This window comes from Cynoglossus semilaevis, chromosome 1 (assembly GCF_000523025.1).
Source record: "Cynoglossus semilaevis isolate Cse_v1.0 chromosome 1, Cse_v1.0, whole genome shotgun sequence".
Taxonomy (NCBI): domain Eukaryota; kingdom Metazoa; phylum Chordata; class Actinopteri; order Pleuronectiformes; family Cynoglossidae; genus Cynoglossus; species Cynoglossus semilaevis.
The window spans coordinates 16,986,501-17,009,442 of NC_024307.1; the positions used below are offsets into that span (position 1 = coordinate 16,986,501).

The following is a 22,942-nucleotide window of genomic DNA, read 5'->3' on the forward strand; positions in this document are numbered from 1 at the left end:
ATTTTACTGCTTCCCTGGAGAAAAGGAATACCTACAGCTTCTACCTGCAGAAAATTAAAGAGCTGTAATAAACAAATATTCAGGGGCACTGGTTTGTATTACATATAGTAGCTGCTGTGTGTGTGTGTGTGTGTGTATTCACCTGATGCCTGCAGACACTAATGAGAGCAGAGGAGTGTAGGAGCCTCAGGAGACAGAGGCTGCTCAACCAAGGGAAATCATTGGCTTTAAAATCATGCAGACACACAGACACACACACACTGTGTTTTGTTCTGTTTTGTGAGTACTTCACATAGACAAATTCCCTAGCCCTTTTCCTTAACTATTAAATATCTAATCTGTGTAATCTAATATCTAATACTTACAGCGTTACCTTAGAAAAACTCCAAAACTCAGCATCAAACAAAAATGTAAAAAAAAAAAGGATATGAAATTAAATATAAAGCTCTTCTAGTTACATTTAATTCACAATTTACTTGTTCAGTGAGTGGATCCTGGACCTGTTTAGTTCAATTCAAAGTGCTGATATATTCCCAGGAATTGAAGTGTTTTAGAAGCAGTGACTGATGCTGTCTGATCTCTGACTCGGGCTCTTGACGTGGTTAAAGACCTGGAGACACCACAGCTAGACTCTATCTCCCACTTTTCAAATTCCTGTCACTTGCTAAACATATTTTTCTGCTCTGATTTGATTTGTGTTCATTTTTTCCTCCTCCTTTTTTCTCCTCTCATATCTGCTGAATTTCATCACTCTAATGTCCTCTCTACTCCAGTCTTCTCCTGTTTCCTGCAGTGATTTTATCTGGATGCTGCTGCAGTTGCTGCTGCTGCTGAGCATCACTATCTGTCGCAGTGGGATCTATAGCTTTAACATAATGGATCACTAGCTTACAGCTGGAGCTGCTGCAGTTACTGTAGCTGCAGCCAGTTAATAGAGATTATATCAAGTAATGGAGGAAAATGTAGTAGTAAGTTTTACATTAACAAAGAAACATGAGGATTTCTGCAATGAATCTGGTCTAGTTTATGTTAGCTTTGGGTTGACGAGATATTTGTCAAAACTCTTAATTTTACTTTACTTAACTCTTAATTAAACTGCAGGTTAAATAATGCACAATCAAAGTATATTATGTCCAGCTAGACTTGCTAAAAGAACATTTAATTCTGCTTTTATGACTCTATAAAAACCGACAGTAATTAAGAAAAAACATTGTCTCCCAGCAAACCAAGCCGACTGTCTTTTATTGCCAATGTGATGCAATAGCTCTGTAAATATTAAGAGGAAAGATGGAACATGTAAATTTGACACTTCACAGAGTCAGGATGATGTAACACTTGTCAGTGAAGATTTGTACTCACTCTGAGTGTGTTTCTTAAAAACTTCCACACCATCCTAACAGCTGTGCTCTGCAGCTCTGCCCTTGTTTTCTGCTGCTAATCATCAAATCATTTGCCCTTGTTTTCTGCTGCTAATCATCATCAAAAATTTTTCTTTGTCACTTAGTGTCCACCAGGGGACAGCAGTTATTACGAGACCTATTGGACAGGGCCCTATTCCGAGGTTTCTGCTCATCACTGGTATCTGGACTGGTCACAGGCTAAATTAATCCTCAACAGCCTCGGTCTGTGACGGCTCCTAATGTTCACTGGTTTGTATCACAGTAAACACGTGTTTTATAAACGGAAACTGACTTGTGTAAAGACACGTATGAGTTGATGAACACCTGCTGGCCAATTATAATTAATAATTAATAAATTGAAGGTGTTATTTTGTGAGTTCTGAGTTTAACTTGTTAGGTTAGACTTATTAATGTGTCACATCATGACCACATATGGCAGCAGAAGTCCAACACATGTCTGAGTAGACTTAAAGAATTGTTTTTATGTTTTTTGTCTATTGGAGTTTGTACCAGGCGATAAAATATTTTTAAAGTAAAAAATCATTTTATCAATCCAACGTGGACCTAACTGGTTTAGATCTGGTGAACCTCTATGCAGATGACTTCAAGATTTCTCACATGTTTATAATTTTTCCAACAGCTATAACATTAACAGATGGAGAGTAAGCCGGCCCTACGTCCTCATTCGGAGAGAAAACATCTTCTGAAACAGTTTCTGAAACATTCCTCCATCACCTACCTAGAATAGCAATGACCTCATCATCCTGAATGACTTCCAGTGACCCTGACACAACAAAACACAGAGTGTCCACACTCTCCCCGGCGTGGAATATCAGGTCTCCAGGAGCGCAGTGGATGGTCTGGAACTCTACGGCCAGAGAGCGCAGGCAGCCGTCACTGGCTAACCTGAAGGCTGGATGTTCGTTAAACACCTGAGCAAAGACAGGACGACGAGGAAATTAGGACCAGAACAGGAAAATGAGACTCTGAGAGAAGGCTGTTTGGTCTATGTGGATTAAAAAAGTACTAAATAAAAAAACAGGTATAAAAAACAGCCTTTAACTGTGGGAGGCTCAGCCACATTCTGGTCACTAACGGGGGTCGGTCCACTAACAGTGCCTCACGTCGCAGCAGTTCGTCCAGTACAAGGATCTGGATGTCTAACTAGGGCCACTAATTGTGGCCAAAATACCTTTAAATCTTTTAGAATTATACTCTTTAATCCATGAAAATAACTGGAATGATGGCCGAAGAAATTATCAAAAAAAAAAAAAACCTTTCACAGCACTAATAACTTAAACAGCACTTATACTTTATGTTAGTGTTAGCCATTTCTGATAAATTGGTAAAGTCAACCCACTACACATCACTTCTTTTTTGTTAAATAAATCCTTGGTTTTTGTCAAGAAAGAGAGTTTTGTTCTGACCCCACTGACAGCTTCAAAATGATTTTAGATTCAGGTATCAGCAAATATAGAAGAGCAACAAGGAGTCTTTTAGACCAGCATGGGACCGTTCTAGAAATTCAACCAAGTCAAAGTCAAACATGAAGCACAGTTGAAAGTGAAGTGAACTGTGCAGGCCAGTCTCCTACCTTCCTGTTGAGATGGACACAGATGTCTGCTCTCATGTCTTTTGGACAAATAGATAAGACCTGCAAGACAAAAAGACACCAAGGAGACAAAAAGTCTGACATCAGCAAATAAACAAAGCAGGAAGAAGCAGAGCAGCTGCTGCAGAGCATAGACCCAACATTCCCCCTCCTTCTCCTCCTGTTTTCTCCTTCGAGGCTTCATTACAGTAAAAACAGTTGACTGAAGTTTAGCCTGTTTATCTGTTGGCCATCAGGGGTCAGAGGTCATTTTAATTTTGAATGAAACCCTGGTAAACTATGCATCAGTGAAGTGCAGAGGTGAACCAACATAATTATAAACAAAGCAGACAACTGCTACAAAAAACAAACAGACAGACAAACAAACACCAGTCTGAGTTCATTTAAGTCAGGATTAAGGTTTCAGAGAGAGAGAAAATAAATAAATAAATAAAACTGACCTCAGCTCTGTTTACAGTGTACGACATGAGAGGATGTGGTGAATAGTGCTTTTCAGGTGTGTATCAGTTAAACAGCTAAGTGTGTGTGCGAGTGTAATGACTCCCACAGTGACAGAACATACACACTAATTGGCCCCAGTTCTGACTGGGTGGTGTTTTCACTGAGGCTGAGCAGGAGACTCGCCGTATGTCTCCTCAGGAGGTTATAATTATCTCTGCAGAAATTATTTGGAAAAATAAACTACAGCAGCAGCAGGAGGTGGAGAAACGACCAGGAGAAAAAAAATCATTGATAAATGGACAGACACACACACAATTAACCAGAGGTCTACGTGGGATCAAAAAGCTCACTTATCCTTTAATCAATAACAACACTAAAAAAAAAGGAGTGGTTAGGACAAAACAGAGAATTTATGTTTAAGCTGAACCAAAAGTTTCTTCTTGAACATCTGAATTTATCAGAAAACTATTTCTTGGCTAAATAATGACTGCCTTTACACAATCCATTAGTTATTTGTACCAATTTGTCTGCTCTTGTAGAACATTGCTGTGAGGAATTTGACTTTAACTCTCCGCCTTCTTCTATGTTCATTTGGTATTATATAAAAACTCAGCAGTTGTTGAAGCAGTTTTGTAGCAAACCTGCAGTTAGTTTCACCCAAGTGACGAAACAATCCCAACAAAGCAGCTGGAGGACGGAAGCTCCTGTGTGGCAGAGAGATAAAAATGCTGATTGTCTCCATGGACCTTGGTGTGGGAGAGTAAGTGGTTTACAAACTGATGTTTTCTGACCTAAAAGTTTCTTCGCACTTAGAAGAAACGGTGTCTTTTATTTTTAGTAAATAATCTGAGTGGTTCTTTGAGTCTCACCTTCTCCGTGTCGATGCCTTTAGACATGGACCAGGTGGAGACGATGTAGTCCATGACCCGCTCACTCAGACCCTTGGGAACCTGGTAGAGCTTCAGGAAGTCCCTGACGTTGTTGAGCATCTCGTGGTAGCGGTTGGTGTTGGCGTACATTTGCTGGAAGATGGTGGTGACGTTTCCAAAGATAGTGGCGTACAGCAGAGCTACGGAGACAAACATGGATTCATCCCAGAATACCTGTTAGTACAAAGAATTACTCTAGTGTATATTATAGGATCTGATCTTGTTTATTCTTTAGAGTTACTGCCAATTCCACTCCTCAGGGGAATAAAAAGGATGGAGGAGGAGGAGACATGGTTGTCTCATCAGACTGAAGTAGCCATCATTTTTGTCTAAAGAGCAATTATGAGCTGTTTCCTCCTCCTTGTACTTTTTCAAAGTTAAAGCCATTGTTTTTCCCCAGCCTGGTCTTAACTCCACCGCTGCTGCCACTTCACTGTTTCCATAGAGACCTCACCAGAAATAGGCAGCAGCACCATCACTTCCACCACCTTCTCCACATCCTGCACTACCTTCTCATTTTCCTTTTTAGCCAGACAGCTAATAAACTGCCAACAGAGAGAGTACGTGTGTGTTATTATTCCTGTGTCTGATTTGACTCAACTGTGATTTCTTTTCTCATCATGATGTTTATACCTGTTCAAACATAACTTCTTTATTTCAACTATTCTGCTCCTTTCCTGTCTCTGCATGGACACAGTACAGATCACAGTACAGATCAGAGCTGGAAAACCAAAAACAGTGTAAGTAACGCTGCAGCATTTCCATAACCTTCTACAGGACCTTTTCCAGGACCTTGTTAGCTGAAAAAGAAGGACTTTGACCACTTCACTGAGGTGGAAATGAGATCTAGAGACAGTGCTCTCACCTGCAGCAAACAGTCAGGCTTTAATTGGATGAACACACACACACACGCACACCTTCTATGTTTGTAATGATGTGGAGAGAGTTGATGAAAGTCCTAGTAATCCCAGGATGTGGGTCCAGGTCATGAAACCATGTAAAAGTGAAGAAAATCTCTGGTCAGTGTAAACGGGTCACTGGTCAAACGAGTGAAGTGTGGCATCTCTCAAAGAGAAAAACAGACTGTGAAGGGGGTAACGAGAACAAAGACTGCATTTTCTGCAAAAAGTTTTCAAGGAACTGTTTAGAGTCTGAGGGGGAACATGTAGTTCAAGTTAGTCTCTGGATTTTGTTTTCTTTAAACCAGAGGATGATGACGGTGTGTGTTGGCGAAAGAACATGATCAATGTGCTGCTGCTAAGGTTCTCTGGACCTTAGATCGTCTGAGATGGACCAAAAGACAATGGAAACTTTCTGTGGTCCCAGTTCCAGCTGTTTTATGGGAACAATAAATGATGGACTCAACGTGTCACAGGGGAAAAAGATCATCAGACTGGTATCAACCAAAGCTTCAGATCCATCATCTGTGATGGTCTCCATGACCACTGAAAGTTCCACTGATGCAGAGGCTGATGTTAGAAATATATACAGACCTATGATCATGTCTAGCCTACTCTTTTCCCAGGAACTTGGACATGGATTTCTCAGCAGTACAAGATGCTCTTCCTGATGCAACCGAAGGTGGGATTTGGGAACTAGGTGGTTTCAGACCCAGAACCTTCTGGTGGAAGGCTGGGGTCCTACTGCTGCACTACTCTGGCCCTAATTAATTAATGATTACCTGTCAAAATTACATTAGGAGGAATTAGCCAGGAGTTTGAGACCCTGACCAATCATTTTCCTAAAACATTTGTGGTCCATGTCACACCTTTCAGTTCTGTCCATTATTTATGTAGAGTCTATGGTGTCATATTTACACTCTCTACCAACAAACCATTATCTACAGTGGACCCCTGAGACCACCGAGATAACACAACAGCAAAGCTAACATAAACAAAGAAAACTGCATCACCCTCTCCCCTGACTCATGCAGAGCTTTTAAAGACACCACCTTCCTCTTCAGCAGCCATCGATCTCAGTCCATTTAGTGCTCAGTGAGCCAAGTCTGCAGGAGGCTCCATCACAACACATCGCACACTGACAAGACAGTGTGTACACACATACACAACAAAACACAAACACACACACACAGCCATAGGCATCAACCAGCTGGAGAAAAAAAAGAAAATTAAAAAAGACTGGAGTATAAATGTGTTCTGATGAGCAGTAATCGTGCTTCACAGCTCTCTGGGTAAAGTGAAACATTCTGGCTGATTGTCTGCAAATTAATATTGACTGGAGAATCTGCAGAGGAATCCTGGTGATGAGTGAGTCACACACACAAACACAGTAATTGTTCTTCTAACTGGATCAATTAGGTTTTTCTTCTCTAACCTGCAGAGCGTTTACTTTTCTTTTCATCAAGTCAAAGTAATGGTCTTTTCACCAGCTGCTGCAAGACTAACGTCTGTGTCCATCTTGATCAAATGCTGCAGACACAGAGAGCAGGTGAAAATCTGCGACGATCACCAGGAAGATTTAACACACCGTGAAAGTTGCTCAATAAAAATTGCACCTAAAGAGCAACTGTAACAACTGCAGCCAGCAGGTTAGTGAGGATCAGCAGAAACAAATGGAAGGGAGTTGAATAGGAAAAAAAAAAGAGACAGAAGCAGAAAAGGTGGAGGAAGTTGGACTAAAAATAGAAACAGAATAAAACATGTAGTAGGAGAATGGGTGAAGGAGAATAAGTGAAGCAACAACATATTTTGAACAGGAGGGAGAAGCTGAAGAGGTAAATAATAACAAGAGGGCAAAAACCAAAGGTAGAAGAAGTTTTACTGAAGAGATGATGAAAGAGAAACCAAAGGTAGAAGAAGTTTTACTGAAGTAATGTAATGCCTGAAGTAAAGCAAAGGATATAGAAGGGGATAGAAGAAGAACTGGAAAAAGAAGAACAAATAAGAAAAAATGAGAAGAAGAAGAAAAAGAAGAGTAAGAGGAGCATTCAGAGGATTAAGAACAGGAAGAGATACAGTTAATCCACATATCAGTCCTTCATTGTGTTTCCAAATAAAACCAAAACTAAAAAAAGAAATAACAAGTCATTTTTCACATATTTGTTTCCAAAACCAAAATTCAAAAAATGTCTTCCCATTTCTGATTTTGTGCTCATTTGAAAAATGGACAAAACGGGTAACAGGCTCATTTTCCAATTGGGACAAGAAACACAAGAACTTCAACAAGAATGAGAACGAGAAACGAGAAATGTTCTGGCTGGAAGATAAGGCCCACATAGCCAATTATTGTTTCCATTCCACGGTAGATTAGTAAAAATAGTGGAGCATGAGAACATGAAGTCAACCATGAAAAGAAGTAGAACAAGAAATACTACAACAAGAATAAATACAAGTGTAAACAAAGGTAGAAAAGTAGAAAACAAGAGAAATAGGAAAGGAGAGAGAAGTAATAAAGAAGCAGTCGTAGGAATAAGTAAGTAAACATACTTCTGCCGCCCCCAGGGACCAACACTGTAACATGTCACCATGAACAAAAGCTCCCATAATGCACCTGGGTCTTGTGGGTATCTGCATGAGTTTTAGTTGTTATTGCATCTTTACATCATCACTCACTGATCAGACTAGACTAAATGATGACTGAATGTGACTTGATCACGAGGTTAAAGTCTTCTGACACACACAATAACACATAGAAAAGAATGTCCAAAAATGCCTCAAAATGTACATAAATGTAACAATTATGATTAAACATCAGTAAACAGAACATCTCTCATTTCTCTTCAACAGACTCTGTGTGTGTGTTTATTTTTTCTTAAGTCAGTGTTTTGTAGTGTAAAAGACAAAGTGTTGCACTTTCACTAATGGGACCAAATTAAAAGAGAGCACAAACAAAATGCTCTCCTGAGCCTTTGCTGCTGAAGGTAACAAGGCCGTCGAGGCCACAGTGGGCTTTCCTGAGGGGCCCCCCAGGCCCCAGGCCTGAGCAAGAGTAATGAAGTCATAGAAGTGAAGCAGCATCCAAGTCTGCTGGTAAAGACAATATGTTTCACTGGAGGAGAACTGTGGTCAATATATGAGGAAGGGGACGTTGAACGCACCGGGTCAGCAGGTCACTGTCAGGGATGTTCAAGATGATTTAAAGGCTCAATTTGAACAATTTAATGAGAACTCATCTTTCACTACCCCTAGGGGGCGTCTATACTTGCAGCTATTTCTTTCTTTTTTTTTCTAAAAATCAATTCTGAGCTACAGGAGATTTGATTTGGCAAATATTTGTTGACCATGGTACAGACACTCGCCCTGACACTTATGAGATAATGAAAGTTAAGCTTCATATGCAGCCTTAACCCCAAATCACCACAAGAGGCAGCAGTTAATCAGACACTGCTTTGTCTGAAGCTGGGGAATTATTATTTTCTGTTCAGTTTCTCATTGTTCTTATACAGTGTCCCCTGTAAATGGGAGCAGAGGGAGACACTTCACAGCCCCAACGGTTTCGTTCAACATTTGTGTCAACAGTAGCTGTCACTGTTGCTATCTGTCCATCTCATATTTTAGTCCTTGATGATTTGCCTTCACAACTGGGTCTGTTGTACGAGGCATTAGCATCAGATGACTCTTGCAGCAGACATTGATCGACCTTCAAGCTGCTGGTGTCGTCTGACTCCAGCTCTATTTGGAGGCTCAGGGAGAACTGAGGTTGTAGGGATCCAAAATGCTTTATAGTACAAACAGTAATAAGTAAAATAATAGACAAAAGAAATAAAACAAAAGAACACAATTAAAAGCTATTACACAGAGAACAGAAGTAAAAACTAGAAAACACAAATAAAAGCTATAAACAACAGGAAACAAAGTTTGTATAAGCTATAAAACACATCCAACACAAAGTCACTCACACAGAGTCTGGTAGGAACAGCAAAACGGATGAGTTTTTAAGACTTCGGAACAGTCAAGAGGGGGGCAAACCTGACCTGGAGGGGCAACTCGCTCCACAGTTTGGGAGAAACAACTGAGAAAGCCCTGTGCCCCCTGTCTTTCAGCTGAATGACAGGGGTAATTGAAAGAGACAGATCAGCTGAGCTAAGTGATTGTGCTGGAGTATAAAGTTTCACAAGGTCAGAGACATAAGAGACAGAGAATGAGATCATGAGAAGTGACTTTTACAGTTTTTGCCCTGCAGTGACTCCGAGCAGCAGGTGAAACAAGTGAAGAGCATCGCTGAAAGCTCACCCTCTGGAGGTGATCAGATCCTGGAACTGTTTGCACCTTCTGTCAGCAATTATTCCTGAGCAGGATCAATCTATCACGCTCCTGGCACCAGCCTTATCTAATTATCCCTATTGTACTACAAACCCCTCACTGGCTCCCATTCAAAGCCCAAAATCTTTGTTTCTGAAAGAATAAAAATGGAAGTGACTGCTCTGCTCAGAGGAGAAACCCACAGAGATGGGTTCAAATTTGCCACATCTGACTAACGGAAATGTGTGTGAGTGTGGATCTGAACAAGCCTGAACCCCCTGTGATTCACACAGCACTGGTTAAATAAGAAGAAGAGACTGACATTAAAAATAAATGACTGTGCTCTGGAGTAATCCTGCTTAAAAATTCACTTCTGTTAATGTTCACTTTCTCTTCTCTTAAGTTGCATGTGAACACTGAGCACACGTTCAAAGATGCTGATAAATTAGATTTTACTTATTCAACATCTCACACAAACCTCTCTGTACAGACGAAACATGTCCTACTGGAAACAAGAGAGAAAAGGACATGGAAGCTTGTTTTGCCAACGGTAACGACATGTACATCTCCAGGCACCAAAAAGCAGGTTTTCCATTTTCAGCTAAAGTTAACAACAAAAACCCGAAACAGGAATCACAATGTTTCCAGGTTGACAGCACTGGTACTGTATTTACTGTCACAGCACGGTTTGGCTTCCTCTGCAGTTGCCATGTCAACAGGTTAAGTGAGTCAGGTCAGAGGGAAGAGAGCTGAGGTGATTTTCTTTACCTGCTCTGTGCCATTAAATGTCCTGAAAACATATTCTCATGACAGGCCTCAGTGGGAATCAGACGACTGTCTATCAACTGTCAGCAACACACACTGATGGGTATAGTGTTGTGAATTTTTCTGTGGCAATATTACCTGGACTTTTTCTCATAAAATATTGAACTTCAGCATTTTCTGGGCAAAGATTTTGTCAGAAGTTTTAAAGTTTGGACCTGATTAATCAAATTGTAGCTATGAATTAATGATTAATCATGATTAGTTGTGATAGCGATTATTCATTATTCATTCAATCACAGTTAATCATTTATTAATTCCCAAATTAATATTTTTATGTATATTGATGGAACTGCATGACACATAACAACAGGCTGATGTAAGTTAAACCTGTGATTAATCCAAATTATTGAATTATTAATATAGAAATATGTCAAGTAAATGCTGGGGCCAGGAGACTGTTTGCAATAAAAGAAATACAGCTATATTTGGAAAGAGCTGTTTAGTCGAAACAGGTTCTGAAGGAGTCAGGTACCAATTGCAAATGGTGTTAATTTGACTGTATTGGAGCCGCAGCACCAACAAAGACTATACTAGAATCTTCTTTTCTCTGGACTTGAAACCATATCAACAAACACAAACATTGCAGAGATTGGATTTCTTTTGCAAAATATTTTCTCTCCAGGCATTTATGTTGCCCTGTAGCCATTGTTGTTCTGCCGCAGTTCTACCTGCTTTATATTCAGCAAGAGAAAAAAACCTCCTCACGTTCATGAGAGCATTCTGTTGCGCCAGGGTTATTTGTTGTAAACCTCTTTTGGCTCAAAGAAGTTCTGATAGAAACATTGCAAGGAAAGTGTGAAAACTATACTCTGGGTTTTACATTTATTATTCAGTTCCCCCAAGGTGCCCCCACACTGCCACCACCCTCAAGCTCGGTGTACAGCATTCGGTTTCGGGGAGCTCCTCTGTGACTTTCAGCAGCTGCAGAGCAGAGGACAGTAGCCTGATGAAAGAGAATAGGACGATGTGAAAGTGTGGATGGTGATGCAACCTCCTGAGGACGGAGCATAAGATGCACAGATTCAACATTAAAGGCAGAAAAAAGCTTCAAAAAGTTGAAAAAAATTCTGTTGACAGGTCACTTTGGAGAAGAAAGCTGAAAAAAAGTCGTCTCTGTAGATGACAATCTGCTGCTAGGCTGTTCGTTAACAAGTTTATGTTACAGTGGAGTCATTAAATATTTCTGTTTCTACTTTGTTTATTTTAATCTTTACACACATCCAGGGTGCAATGCTGGTGCTTTTACTCCCCTTTATTAATGGTCCGAAGATTGTCTTGTTTTGACACATAATAACGTAAAACGTGAAACATTTCAAAACTAAATATGTTTTTTCAACAGCGTCTCCGCAACAAAGAAAATAAAACATAGTGAGAATATTGGAAACACTATAAAGCCTAGATTATGTTCAACACTACAGTAAGTACACAAACAGAACCTTTTCATTTGACCTTTTTTAGAGAGCTTGTGGATACAAACATCAGCACATGATATGGAGCAGTATCATGGGAAGTTGAACATAAACCGTAATTTTTTTAAACAAGGGTTGAAAGGATTAGGTCTGAGAACTTCTCCTCCACAGGCTAACAATCAATCCACTGATTCCATGGTGAGTTGTTTATAAATAACGAAGTGAAATAATGAAAGGTAAAGGAGAGGGGGAAAAAAAAGAACGAATGTCTGAGTGGACCAATCAGATGACAGAGGGATGACAGAGATAGGGGAGGGAGTAAAGGTGTGTTGTCCTGACAGGATTCTCAATCAGACGGTGGACCACTCCAGTCACCAATAGGTTGGACTTTTAAGTACAGCTCAGATGGTACTCAAGTGTACCAAAGTATGCACAATTAATCTCTGCTATGTAGTTAAAACACAACCAGCCGTCTGAACGGTTGATATAATACAGGATCAACCCATGATTTTGAACCATTTACACTGAATTATGAGCCTTCCATCTAAATGTTGACAAACATGATGACCACAGCGTTGGTTACAGTCAACTACACCCACTGGAAACTGTGAGGAGAGAGCAGACAGAGCACATTTACCTTAAATGTATATGAACTAAGCTCAGAGCATCACCCAGCCTGTTTATCTTCTTTGGTCTCATTAGCATCTGTCTTCTCCCACTAGAGTTTGTTCTCTAATGACAGACAGAGGAGAGATGTGAGTGTGATTTAATGGGACAGGTGGATCAGAGGGGTGAGGAGGGTTAACACCACAGAGAAGCCATGAGAAGCTGCAGCTGAAGCTCCACACAGCTTTAAAGTGCAGCACAGGAAGAAGGCGCTGGTGCTAACAAGTCAGTTACAGTTCACTGCATTAACAAGGGGACACAATGCATGTCAGGATTCTGCTAAATTAACGGGCTCTGTGGTCTCATCTAAAGGTTAGGTCAGATTTACTGTCCGGCTCTGTAGTTCTACTAGGTACAAGATTTTCAATTACTGATTTAAAAACATGTTTACGTTAGATACTCGCATATAACTTTTGTGTTTTCAGAGTTGTCTTTGTTTGAGGTGAGGTCTTGTTGTTTTGGACCTTCACATGAATCTTTCAGTTTGGCTAGCTGTTTAAACTTCACATCATAATAACATTTTAAACCAGTCAAACCGTACTTGGCCTAACAGAAAACTCAGACCCTATTTTTTGGAGGCCTGTTCTACTACACCCCCGACTGAGCACAGAGCTTCAGTGAACCATCCTTAAGTTTCATTTTCTTTCAAGCAGACATAACAACTTGAAAGTGCTTTCACTTCTGGGTCCATGTACCATGTACCCACAGGTCTGCTGATCCTTATTTTTATCAACCACGTAACCATAATCAGGTATATACTGTAGGCAAAGAAACAGTTTAAAACATGTCTGTGAACCACATTTAACCCCAGTGGGTTAATATTCAACAATGAAAGCCTGTTTCCTCCTCCTTACTCATCTCAGTTCAGGCAGCACTGATATAAAGACAGTCAGTATTGTTGCATGCTACACTGCAGAATTGTGCTGCATGAGCATCGAGGATGAGCAAGTGGTTCCATTTGCCTTTGGCATCTGTGCTGCTGACTTTACACAGCATCAGAGAAATGTAAAAAAACACAGGAGTGTCCCCTCACATTAAATTCCTGGCTCTGCTGCTTCATAAATGCTTTATAGACACTTCACCCATTATTCTTTACATTTATTCTCAAACTGAAACTACAGGTGTTTTTTTTCCTTTAAACTCAGCAGAAAATGAGCAAGTGTCAGTAAAAAACAATGAAAGATGCTGCACTGACAGAATTTAGGCTATTTATGGATTACTGTTCATTCATAGATTAAAGAAACACGGTTGGTTCCAAATGTTTGGGTCATCAAGATTCAGGAAAGCGCTATACAATTACAGACCATTTATGCATATTTGGCACTTTAGATCGCACGTCTGCTAAGTCAGTAAAATACAGTGAGTCAGCCGCCTTTTCTTCTTGTGCAGGCACAGAAGCATTAACTGTGGATGCGCAACATTGGCCAAAGACATTATTTTGGTTCTGCAGAATTCAAGAACCCTAAAATCGACACAGCTTTAGATGTTCTGGTGTCATATTTTTTTGCTTCTGGAGATGTTATGCTTCCAACGGTTAACAATACAGAACGAACATAAACAAAGACTTGACTTTAGAAAAATCATTTTCTTCATTTTTTATCTATCACAAGGTTGAACTATCAAAGTGTCAGCGCCACCTAGTGTCAGAATCGTCGACTTTAAACTTCACATGTCAGAGTGTCACCATGGTTGAAGATGAGGTCAATCAGGGTGAAAGAGGGACAGAGGTGGTTGATTGGTCCTGTCACAGTCGCACAACGTTTGTCACGTGAAATAACTGTGAATAAGAAGATGTGGGTTAGAGGAGAACTTAAACCCTGACCCAAGGATGGTCTTCAGTTTTTACTCTTCAATCTCTCTTCACTCATCTGTCACTTTCCTCCCCTGCAGCTCCTCGGCAACAATCTGTGTCTATTTCTGTCTTTTCAGTTCGACTATGTTCCCACACAAAGCTCCAGAACATTTGAGGGAAATATTTGAGGCTTCCAGGCAGAAATTTTGGATGTCTAACGCCAGTTGTCCTTGAATGCATCTGTTAATTATTTACCAACTAATTTTTTCAAACTTTTAAACCCATCTGAATTGTCTGCCTTAATAACACACAGTACAGTCTTATTTTTATCTGTGCTGCAGCTCTGCCAGTGTCTTAAACTGATCCACGTTGTAACACAGTGATGTTCCTCTCAGAAAGATCTACTAAACCACAGTGAAGCGTGTCTCTCCCTCAGTTCTCACTTGTGGAGATCAGGGCACTTATGATCAGTCACAGCAAAAAAGGAACAGACACTGAAGAGTAAATCCTGTCAGTCTTTTGTTTACTACTGCACAAACAGCCAGAGTGTTTATCATCCACTTCTACCAAAAGTAAGCAAAAGGGTTTAGAGCACGGCTCTCAGGGAGGCTCTGGTTTGTCCCAGATACTCAACTCCTCATCTGGGACAAACCAGACTCAAAGCATCAAAACACAGCAGTTTGTTAAAAATAAACAAAGTGATTAGTAGAGGAAAAAGGCTTCCTTGGCAGTTTCAAAATTCTAATATTATTTACAGGTAAATCTACATTAAAATTGAATGAGGGTTTTTGCGAGCACATCGTTCTGTGCTCATAGGAATTTTCGCAGTACTGAGTATCAGGACACCTTAAAAAGAACACAAAATAATTTGAAATGTTCTCCTCTGTCATTTTAAGAGTTTTGACAAAAATAATTACTGTGAACATTTACAGGTATACTAGAATTAACTAGTGACAAAATAGCTTCAGTAGGTGTCAGTAAAGACATTGAATTATTTTCTCTAGTAAAGAGACTGAGGGGGTGAGCAGGCTTGGATTTGGTGATGATGTTTTATGTCAGATTAGATTTGTTGTACATAGATGAGCATGGAGCTCTCTTGGCTCACTGTTAAGTATTTACAAGCTAACAACATATTAGCTCCAGCTTGTGCATGAGAGCTTCCTCTATTGTCTCCTGTTCTCCAACACACAATGCATGCTCAAAATGAGCAGTATGTATGCTGACTGGCTGGTCCCCAAAAACCCCTGATAAGACTCCAATCTCATGTCAAACTGATGTTTTCAGTGTTTTGTGTCTCTATATCAGCAGCCTCACACGTACAAACATCACATTTGTATCTTGAGATAAACCATCAACCATCAGAAACTGACGTTTTGAATAATGTACAGCATGTTGAGAAGCAGGCCGAGGAGTTAACAGGAGGAAACATACCATCACCAAATCACACAACAACAACAAACATGACATTAGACACATGAGATGAGGAGTTAAAGAGCCAATGCAGAGCTGCTACATGTGTTCAATACTCCACCGAGGATTCACACTGTGTCAGGGGAAAGGCTGAGTGTGGACGAGCTACGTTAACCTCAGAGCTGTGAGATAAATACGGCTGTGGTGTTTGTCAGAGCCTCCAGGGCCCACAGTGGAAGGAAAAGAAGTGGATTTTCACTGCGATAGTCTTCACTATTAGTTTTGCAGACTGTGCAAACAGTTTAATAATTGATGGACCCACAAGAAAAAGTTTCTCCTCCAGGATATGGACATTGTTACGCAAGCAGCGAGAATGGTTTATCTTTTATTTAACACTTCTTGAAGCAACAGAATGGTTTTAAATGATTACTAAGGGTGTCTGATATTTACTTTTTGCCAATATACGATATACACTTTGATTCCGATATCAACCAATACCGATATGGGGGGCAGTGGTGGAAGTTAAGTGTTGCCTGCTCACTAAGGTGATGGGTTGAAAGAGCATTTCTCAATTATTTTCTGCCCCCAGGGGACAGAATGTAAATACTATTAAGAGCCTGGTAATATTTATTTATTTATCTGTACAAACCACTGTAAGAGTTGCTGGCACCAGCATTCTTCATACAACCCCCTGAGTATTAAAACAGATTAATAAAATGAGCTACAATGCTGTCATCTAGTGACTAGAGGCTTCTTTATCGTTCATAATGTTCTGTGTTCACATGTTATGAAGGCGTTAACAGTTACGGGTATGGTAAGGGGAGTGAGGAGGTGTGGTGGATGTGGTAGAGAAGGAAAAGGCGTTTTTGGAGAAGCTGGTTTGAGAGCAATAAAGGAGTTTAGAACACGTTACTGCAATTGTGTTTCAATAAAAGTTCCTCAGAACACTGAGGCATCTGACTGCTCTGTCGCCGGGGCAATAAACTATACACATCACTTGGCCAAACCCAGGCATTGCGTGCATCGGGTTTTCATTATCAGAGGAAAAACCGATAATGATTCTTATAGATATTACAAAATATGCTAATATCAGGCCGATATTATCGGACATCCCTACTGATTACACAATAAAATAGCATTATAAAAACAAACCAGCTGCCTTGGACTACAGAATATAATTTAAAGCTCCTGAGAAAAATAAAGACTCTTAAATGCCTTCAGCACAAAACATCCACAATTAAACCATGATGAACATTATATGCTCCACTTGGACTTGGGTCAGAAATCGGTACATAATCAAGGCAACATTATACTTAATTATCCATGAAATCAGCACCATGAGGCTTAATGAAATGAATTTAATTCTTGCAAATTAGCTGAAAAATGGTCAACGTCTGTTGCATACAACCTCACATCTCATTTGTATTTTATAAAACTTTTATTGAAAAGTGTTTTTCTATCCAGTCTTAGACAGTATAGGGAGTCTGCTTTTTCCTGAAATTCTGTCAAGGAAATAGAAGCTAAAGATCAGTTATTAAAACTGAGGCACAAACAGATACTAGTCACTTATCACAATGGTGTGAGAGATTGTTTTCTGACTGGTAACTAGGGATGGGTTGATCCAACACTCAGAATCAGTTCAATATTGGTCAAAATTTTAGGATCAAACATTTAAAAAACAACTATAGTCTATCCAATCCGATAAGTTAGCCCAAATCCTCAACTTTGCGTGACATGCAGTACACAGGGACACAGTCACCTCAGCAGCGTATGTTGCTAACCACATGCTAGAGAATGAGAACAAGAAGGTATCAGATTGATATCAGTATCTGCAAATTAGTTGCAGTATCAGTATTGGACATGAAAAAGTTGTATTAAGCCATCTACTTTTTTCATCCACACCAAATTACATGGAGAAAATTGTCATTTTTTGCTTAAAGGTAAACAGAAAGTGCTTCACTGCTGAACATTTAAATGAAGAATTTTAAACAGCAAAACACTTGAACTGAGCAACAGGGCAAAAGTGGCTCAACAACTGCTGTGTGCTGTAATACTTTAAATGGCAGTCATCTGTTAAATGAAGATAACGCAAACAGGAAAAGTACAGATTATTAGTCTCTGAGGCTTACTAGACCATCAGCCTGCACATGTATCTACTCATTGGCTTAGTCATCCTCCTTAACTGCTGCTACACCCTACAGAAAACTGTAAAAGTGTATTAATAGAAGTTAAATAAGGATTGTTTGTGTAGACTGTTTCCTTTTAAAATATGCACCATTGCACACAAACAGACACAGCAGGAAACACTGCATCGTCTCTTAAAGCAACGATAATGCAGTACAATAGCTGCACTTGACACAAGATTACTAACAAACTGCACCCCCTGTGGTCAATCTGAGGAATTATTTTAGCAAATGGAGGTCAATGTGGAGAATAATAAAACTTAACTGAGTATTTTTTTTACTTAGACATAAAAATTCTAATTAATCAACACTCCACTAATTGCCCCCTGGGACAAAGAAGTGTTTTAATTAAATTAATTAAATGTACATGTTGTTGTTGCCTTTTAGAAGACTCTCACATTCTAAGTTCCAGCCTAGAACATTTCTTATCCTGCTTATATTTCAACAATCGCGTTCCCAAAACCAGTAAAAAGGCAAAAAAAAGTATCTATACTCACATCCAACCATCATCATGGCCACAGAGAAGATTTTCTCCCCGTCTGTGGTTGGAGCGATGTTTCCAAAGCCGATGGTGGTTAAACTGGTCATGGTAAAGTACAGGGAGGTGATGTAGAGAGAGTCTTTTCCTGGACCACCCTCCCACTGACCAGAGCCGCTGGCGTTGTAGCGATAAGGTGATCCGATGCTGATGGCCAGATGGTAGAGCCAGCTGTCAGTCTTTATGGTGTTGGTGGCTTCATCGATGACCTCGTAGTCTCCTATGCTGTACCTGAGGAAGACCGACACAGAGAACTGCAGTAAATGCTGTGAGTTTTAAACAGACAGGGACAGGAGCAGCATCTTTTGGACTACAATATAAATGTTACTGTATTGTAGCATTTTAACCATCTCTGAATACCTGTTCCTGTTCTTAGTGTTTTTACTATCCTACAGTAATACTGCATTTCTGTCTGCTGTAACTAATTCTTGTTTGTTTGTTAAATATCTCTTGCATATAAATTTGTGTCTCGATAAGACCACCAGCAAAATACATAGTCAAATATATTAAATAAAAATGTTTTATGAACCAACCATCCAAGTGTGTTGAACATGGAACATGGAACTGGAAAACAATGGAATTATTTTCATCAAGAATTCTTTTTTTTACTATAGAAGAAGAAAAAACAGACACAGTACATCCTGTGGAGTGTCATTTCTTGTTGAGTATTAAATATTCATCATTTTAGTGATTTGCAGTTTTGTGTGCCTCAGGTGAAATCATCTACGGAAATACCTTCTTTACTCGACTATAGGGTATAAATAAATGTGGGAGCCGTTTGTTAGGTCTTGGCTTGACTGCAGGAAACTAAAGAAAGCTGGCAGTCAGCACAAGAGCAGCAGATGCTCAGTAATGTACAGACGGTGGATGGGGAGCAGCGGCAGTGTTTAGCATACAGAACCAATTAGGGAAAAAGTGTGTAAATTCCCAGCAGCCAGCAGGAGCCTCGGAATGACACTCAACTGTGAACAAATGAGGTAAGTTTCCCAAGTGGCTGTTAACACTGTTTAAAGAGAAGAAAGAAAACTCTATTTACCAGATGCAGGCGAGCCAGTGAGCCACCAGCCCAAAGACACACACCAGCAGGACCAGCACTGCAGCTCCGTACTCCAGGTAGTGGTCCAGTTTCCTGGCCACGCGACCCAGACGCAGCAGACGAACAACCTTCAGAGAACTGAAGAGGCTGCTGATGCCCTGAGAGGAAAGAGAGAAAACAAAACTTGAGATGGAGAGGATGAACGGTTAAGAGAGAACAGTGTGAGAACTTACTGCACGATGGAAATAACGGTGAGAGAGAAACAGAGCGACAAGAGGAAGATCTGATATAATGAGATGAGTCTGGGTTTTCTTTAACACTAGCATGGCACATGAAAGCCTTCATCAACATAAGAGATTCAAAAGTGTTTGTGTCAATTTATCTCAAAATTGGTTAAATAAAGTTACATAATTGTTAGCTTTTTGTTGTCATTGTTGGCATAAATGAACAAAAAGACATGTAAAAACCTGAAGTAAAATGGCACAAATGGCTCATATATAAATCCCAGAACAGAGACACCACTTAAGACCTGAATGTATTCAGTGATATGTACAAATCATTTCCACACATGTAACCTCCTGATACTTTTTGTTGTATTTTGTGCTGTATATAATGAACAAAAGTGAATTATAAGAAAAACTGTAACTAAAGGCCTTCACTCTCCTCGGGGTGGGTCATTTACACCTGAGCCATTACCCTGAGCTAAGTCGGGGTGGGTCATTTACACCTGAGCCACCAGGTTTCCTTGTTTTCTTATGAAGAACACTTGACGACTGTATGGTTTTACATTCCCACATCATTGAGTCTGGAATTCCAGTGTTTTTCCATCAACAGTGTGGATTTTAATGAATGCTCTGACTCCATGTTCTCACTGAGCAGCAGCTTCCTCATGGCTGTGTCAGCGTGACAGTCAACGTCACCCAGAAAGGTCAGCCTGGATTAGACCTTTCTGAGCTGCTGCTGCAGCGGTGGCCCCCTGCAGACCATCACGCTGTGGCCCCGCAGGTTTCTCCTTGACAGCAGGAGGCTCCTCCTGACCCTCCTCTCCACACAAACATACACACGCAAACACAAACTCTGAGTCCTGACAAAACCTCAGCTGCAGCCTGAGGGAGTATCATCTCCCCCTGGTCCTGCTCCTCCTCCAGAGACTGTTGCATCAGTTTTCTGCTCTTGTTTCTCTCCTCATATTGTTGTTGTTGATTTTACAATAGGTGCACATGTTCACAGCAGCTGACTGCTGACTCGTGCAAAACCTTGCCCTCACACAACATCAATAACACTTATTTAATTATCTTCAACCAGTAAATTCCTTTCAGAGACAGAGGGGAAGCCGTAGCCAATCACAGTCTTTGTCCTCTGGGCAGTCATACAGGGACAAAGAACCATTCAGACTCACATTCACATCAATGACCAGTTTAGAGTGAACATTGACCTAATCTCCATTCTGCACGTTTCTGAACAATGGGCAGAAACTTGAACTTGCTGTAAGGCTGTAGCACTAACCACTCCACCACTGTGGACCCTCCATGTTGAGCATCTTGGTTTATGATATGGTTCAACAGACCATAAACTAAGTTTTTACAGCAGAGATAAATAACAGAATACTTTTTAATGAGCTGGGCTTTGTTTTATTTAAGTTTAGATCAGATTTTATTTCCTTAATCACAAAAACCAACAATTTGACATAGAACTTTATACCTAACTTCAAATAATAAATACATAATATAATATGTAATAAATACATAGATTAACATATATACATATGGTTTATGCACAGAGAAAATGTCAGTGGTTTTACCTCTCTCTCATGTTTTAATTTTAATATTTAAAGTAAAGTTGATGTGTCACCATAGCTTGAAAAAAATAAAGGAACACTTTGGCTTATTTCATTTTTCAAATATTTAAATTACATCTTGTATAATTAGCTAACTCTTACAATAATTTACCTAGATAAGTAAACTTATTAAAAAAACATGTATTTTTGCTCCCAAACTAGAGCTAATTTTACTGCTGCCTCCAGTGGCCATTTAGTGTTACTGAAGTAAATCTAAATAAAAGGTTTTCAAACACTGTAGACACTCAGGATGTAAGTGTGAAGGGCTTCTCGAATTAAAAAACGTAATTACCTCATAGAAAAAAAACTTTTGTTGAGTAAGATATCACATCACATCAGTGACACATTTATTCATTGAACCCTTGACTCAGCAGCTAAAATCAGTATTTAGTTTTGCTCAAATTGTCAGAAATGCTGGAGAAACTAATGTACTGTTGATCTAACTTGGTGACATTAAACTTTGCTGTTCAAGTGTTTTCACCTGTTTATAAAAGACACAGGGAAGTTCACGGTGATGACTGGACCAACTAGTCACCAAAAAACCTTCTCCCTTCTCAAGCACTGAGATGCAGCAACAGGGGAATTCATCCTGCAAACAGCCCATAATAATCTCTGCTATTTTTCCCCTCTAGCACCCTGCTCCTTACAGTAAGTCGCCCACACTCCCTCCTCAGTCAGCATCTGTCCTCCAGCCAGCTAAATCTGGAAAAGTGGCAACAAAAAAACGTCAATTTAGAGGAGAGGAAGGAAGACGGAGAAAGACTCCTGCTATCGTCTTCAAAGGCTGCAAATTTACGAGCCATCGATTTCTGTCTCAGCCGGTCTCCTACGCTTCGTGCTGCCGTAAAAAAAAAAAAGAAGACGGCAGGAGAAAAAGTCAACTCAGCAGGATGTGATTGACTGGATCAGTCAGAGGTCAGAGGATGACAGACACCTGAACAAAGACACGGTCACGGAGCAGAGTAGACAAAATTGATATTTAAATATTAATAGAACATAAAATAAAATAACTGGTTAATTCCAATTATTGAATTACGAACAAAATAACAAGAAAAGAATAACACATTTGCAGCAATCACACCTCTGCTGAGTTCCTTACTTTTAGACCAATAGGTGGCAGTATTGCACACAAAGTTGGTTTACCGGCCAGAAGAAGCTTGTGTGTAAATTGTACTTACAAGAGCTAACATTACCTACAACAGTCCTCCTACACAGAAACAGTGAAGCCAGGACACAATGGAAAATAGAAATGACTAAAACTCAAAATGTTCTTTTAGTTTCCACAAAATTGTCTGAAAAAATGAATCAGTTTCCTGAGAGACAAACCTGAGCCACATCTTCTCAATGGCTGACACTCACTAAATTCACCTTCAAATCAATCTGGATTCTCTATTTGTGTCCACCTGCAATAGATAATAAAAGTCTAAAGAGGAAATCAGGGGCTTTAGCTTAAAAGGACACATGATCTGCGTGTCCACTGCTGCCTCCTGTGGTCAGTTTGTGGCACTGATGTAAAGCTGAAGAACAGCTGCTGTAAACCTTCATTTCACTGGTTTTCTCATCAGACTTTTGTTCAGCAGAATGTGGTTTTTACTAAGATACAAAAAATGTAATTTTCTTCTGTACAAGGCCGACACCAGCACAAGATCAGGATCAGCACATA

The 22,942-nt window shown here is 39.9% G+C and overlaps 1 protein-coding gene across 4 annotated transcripts in view; it reads right to left on the bottom strand.

The window, feature by feature from the left end:
- The window catches only part of kcnh5b (potassium voltage-gated channel, subfamily H (eag-related), member 5b), a 62,504-nt gene that overhangs the window by 16,093 nt on the left and 23,469 nt on the right, over positions 1 to 22,942 (bottom strand). For all 4 annotated transcript variants that reach the window (XM_025055376.1, XM_008315487.3, XM_008315479.3 and 1 more), the window contains exons 7-11: positions 19,443 to 19,600; positions 18,366 to 18,637; positions 4,323 to 4,522; positions 2,995 to 3,054; positions 2,140 to 2,332 (exon numbers count right to left, since the gene is read on the bottom strand). In XM_025055376.1, coding sequence (XP_024911144.1) covers positions 2,140 to 2,332; positions 2,995 to 3,054; positions 4,323 to 4,522; positions 18,366 to 18,637; positions 19,443 to 19,600 — 883 coding nt within the window. The remainder of the gene's footprint in view (positions 1 to 2,139; positions 2,333 to 2,994; positions 3,055 to 4,322; positions 4,523 to 18,365; positions 18,638 to 19,442; positions 19,601 to 22,942) is intronic.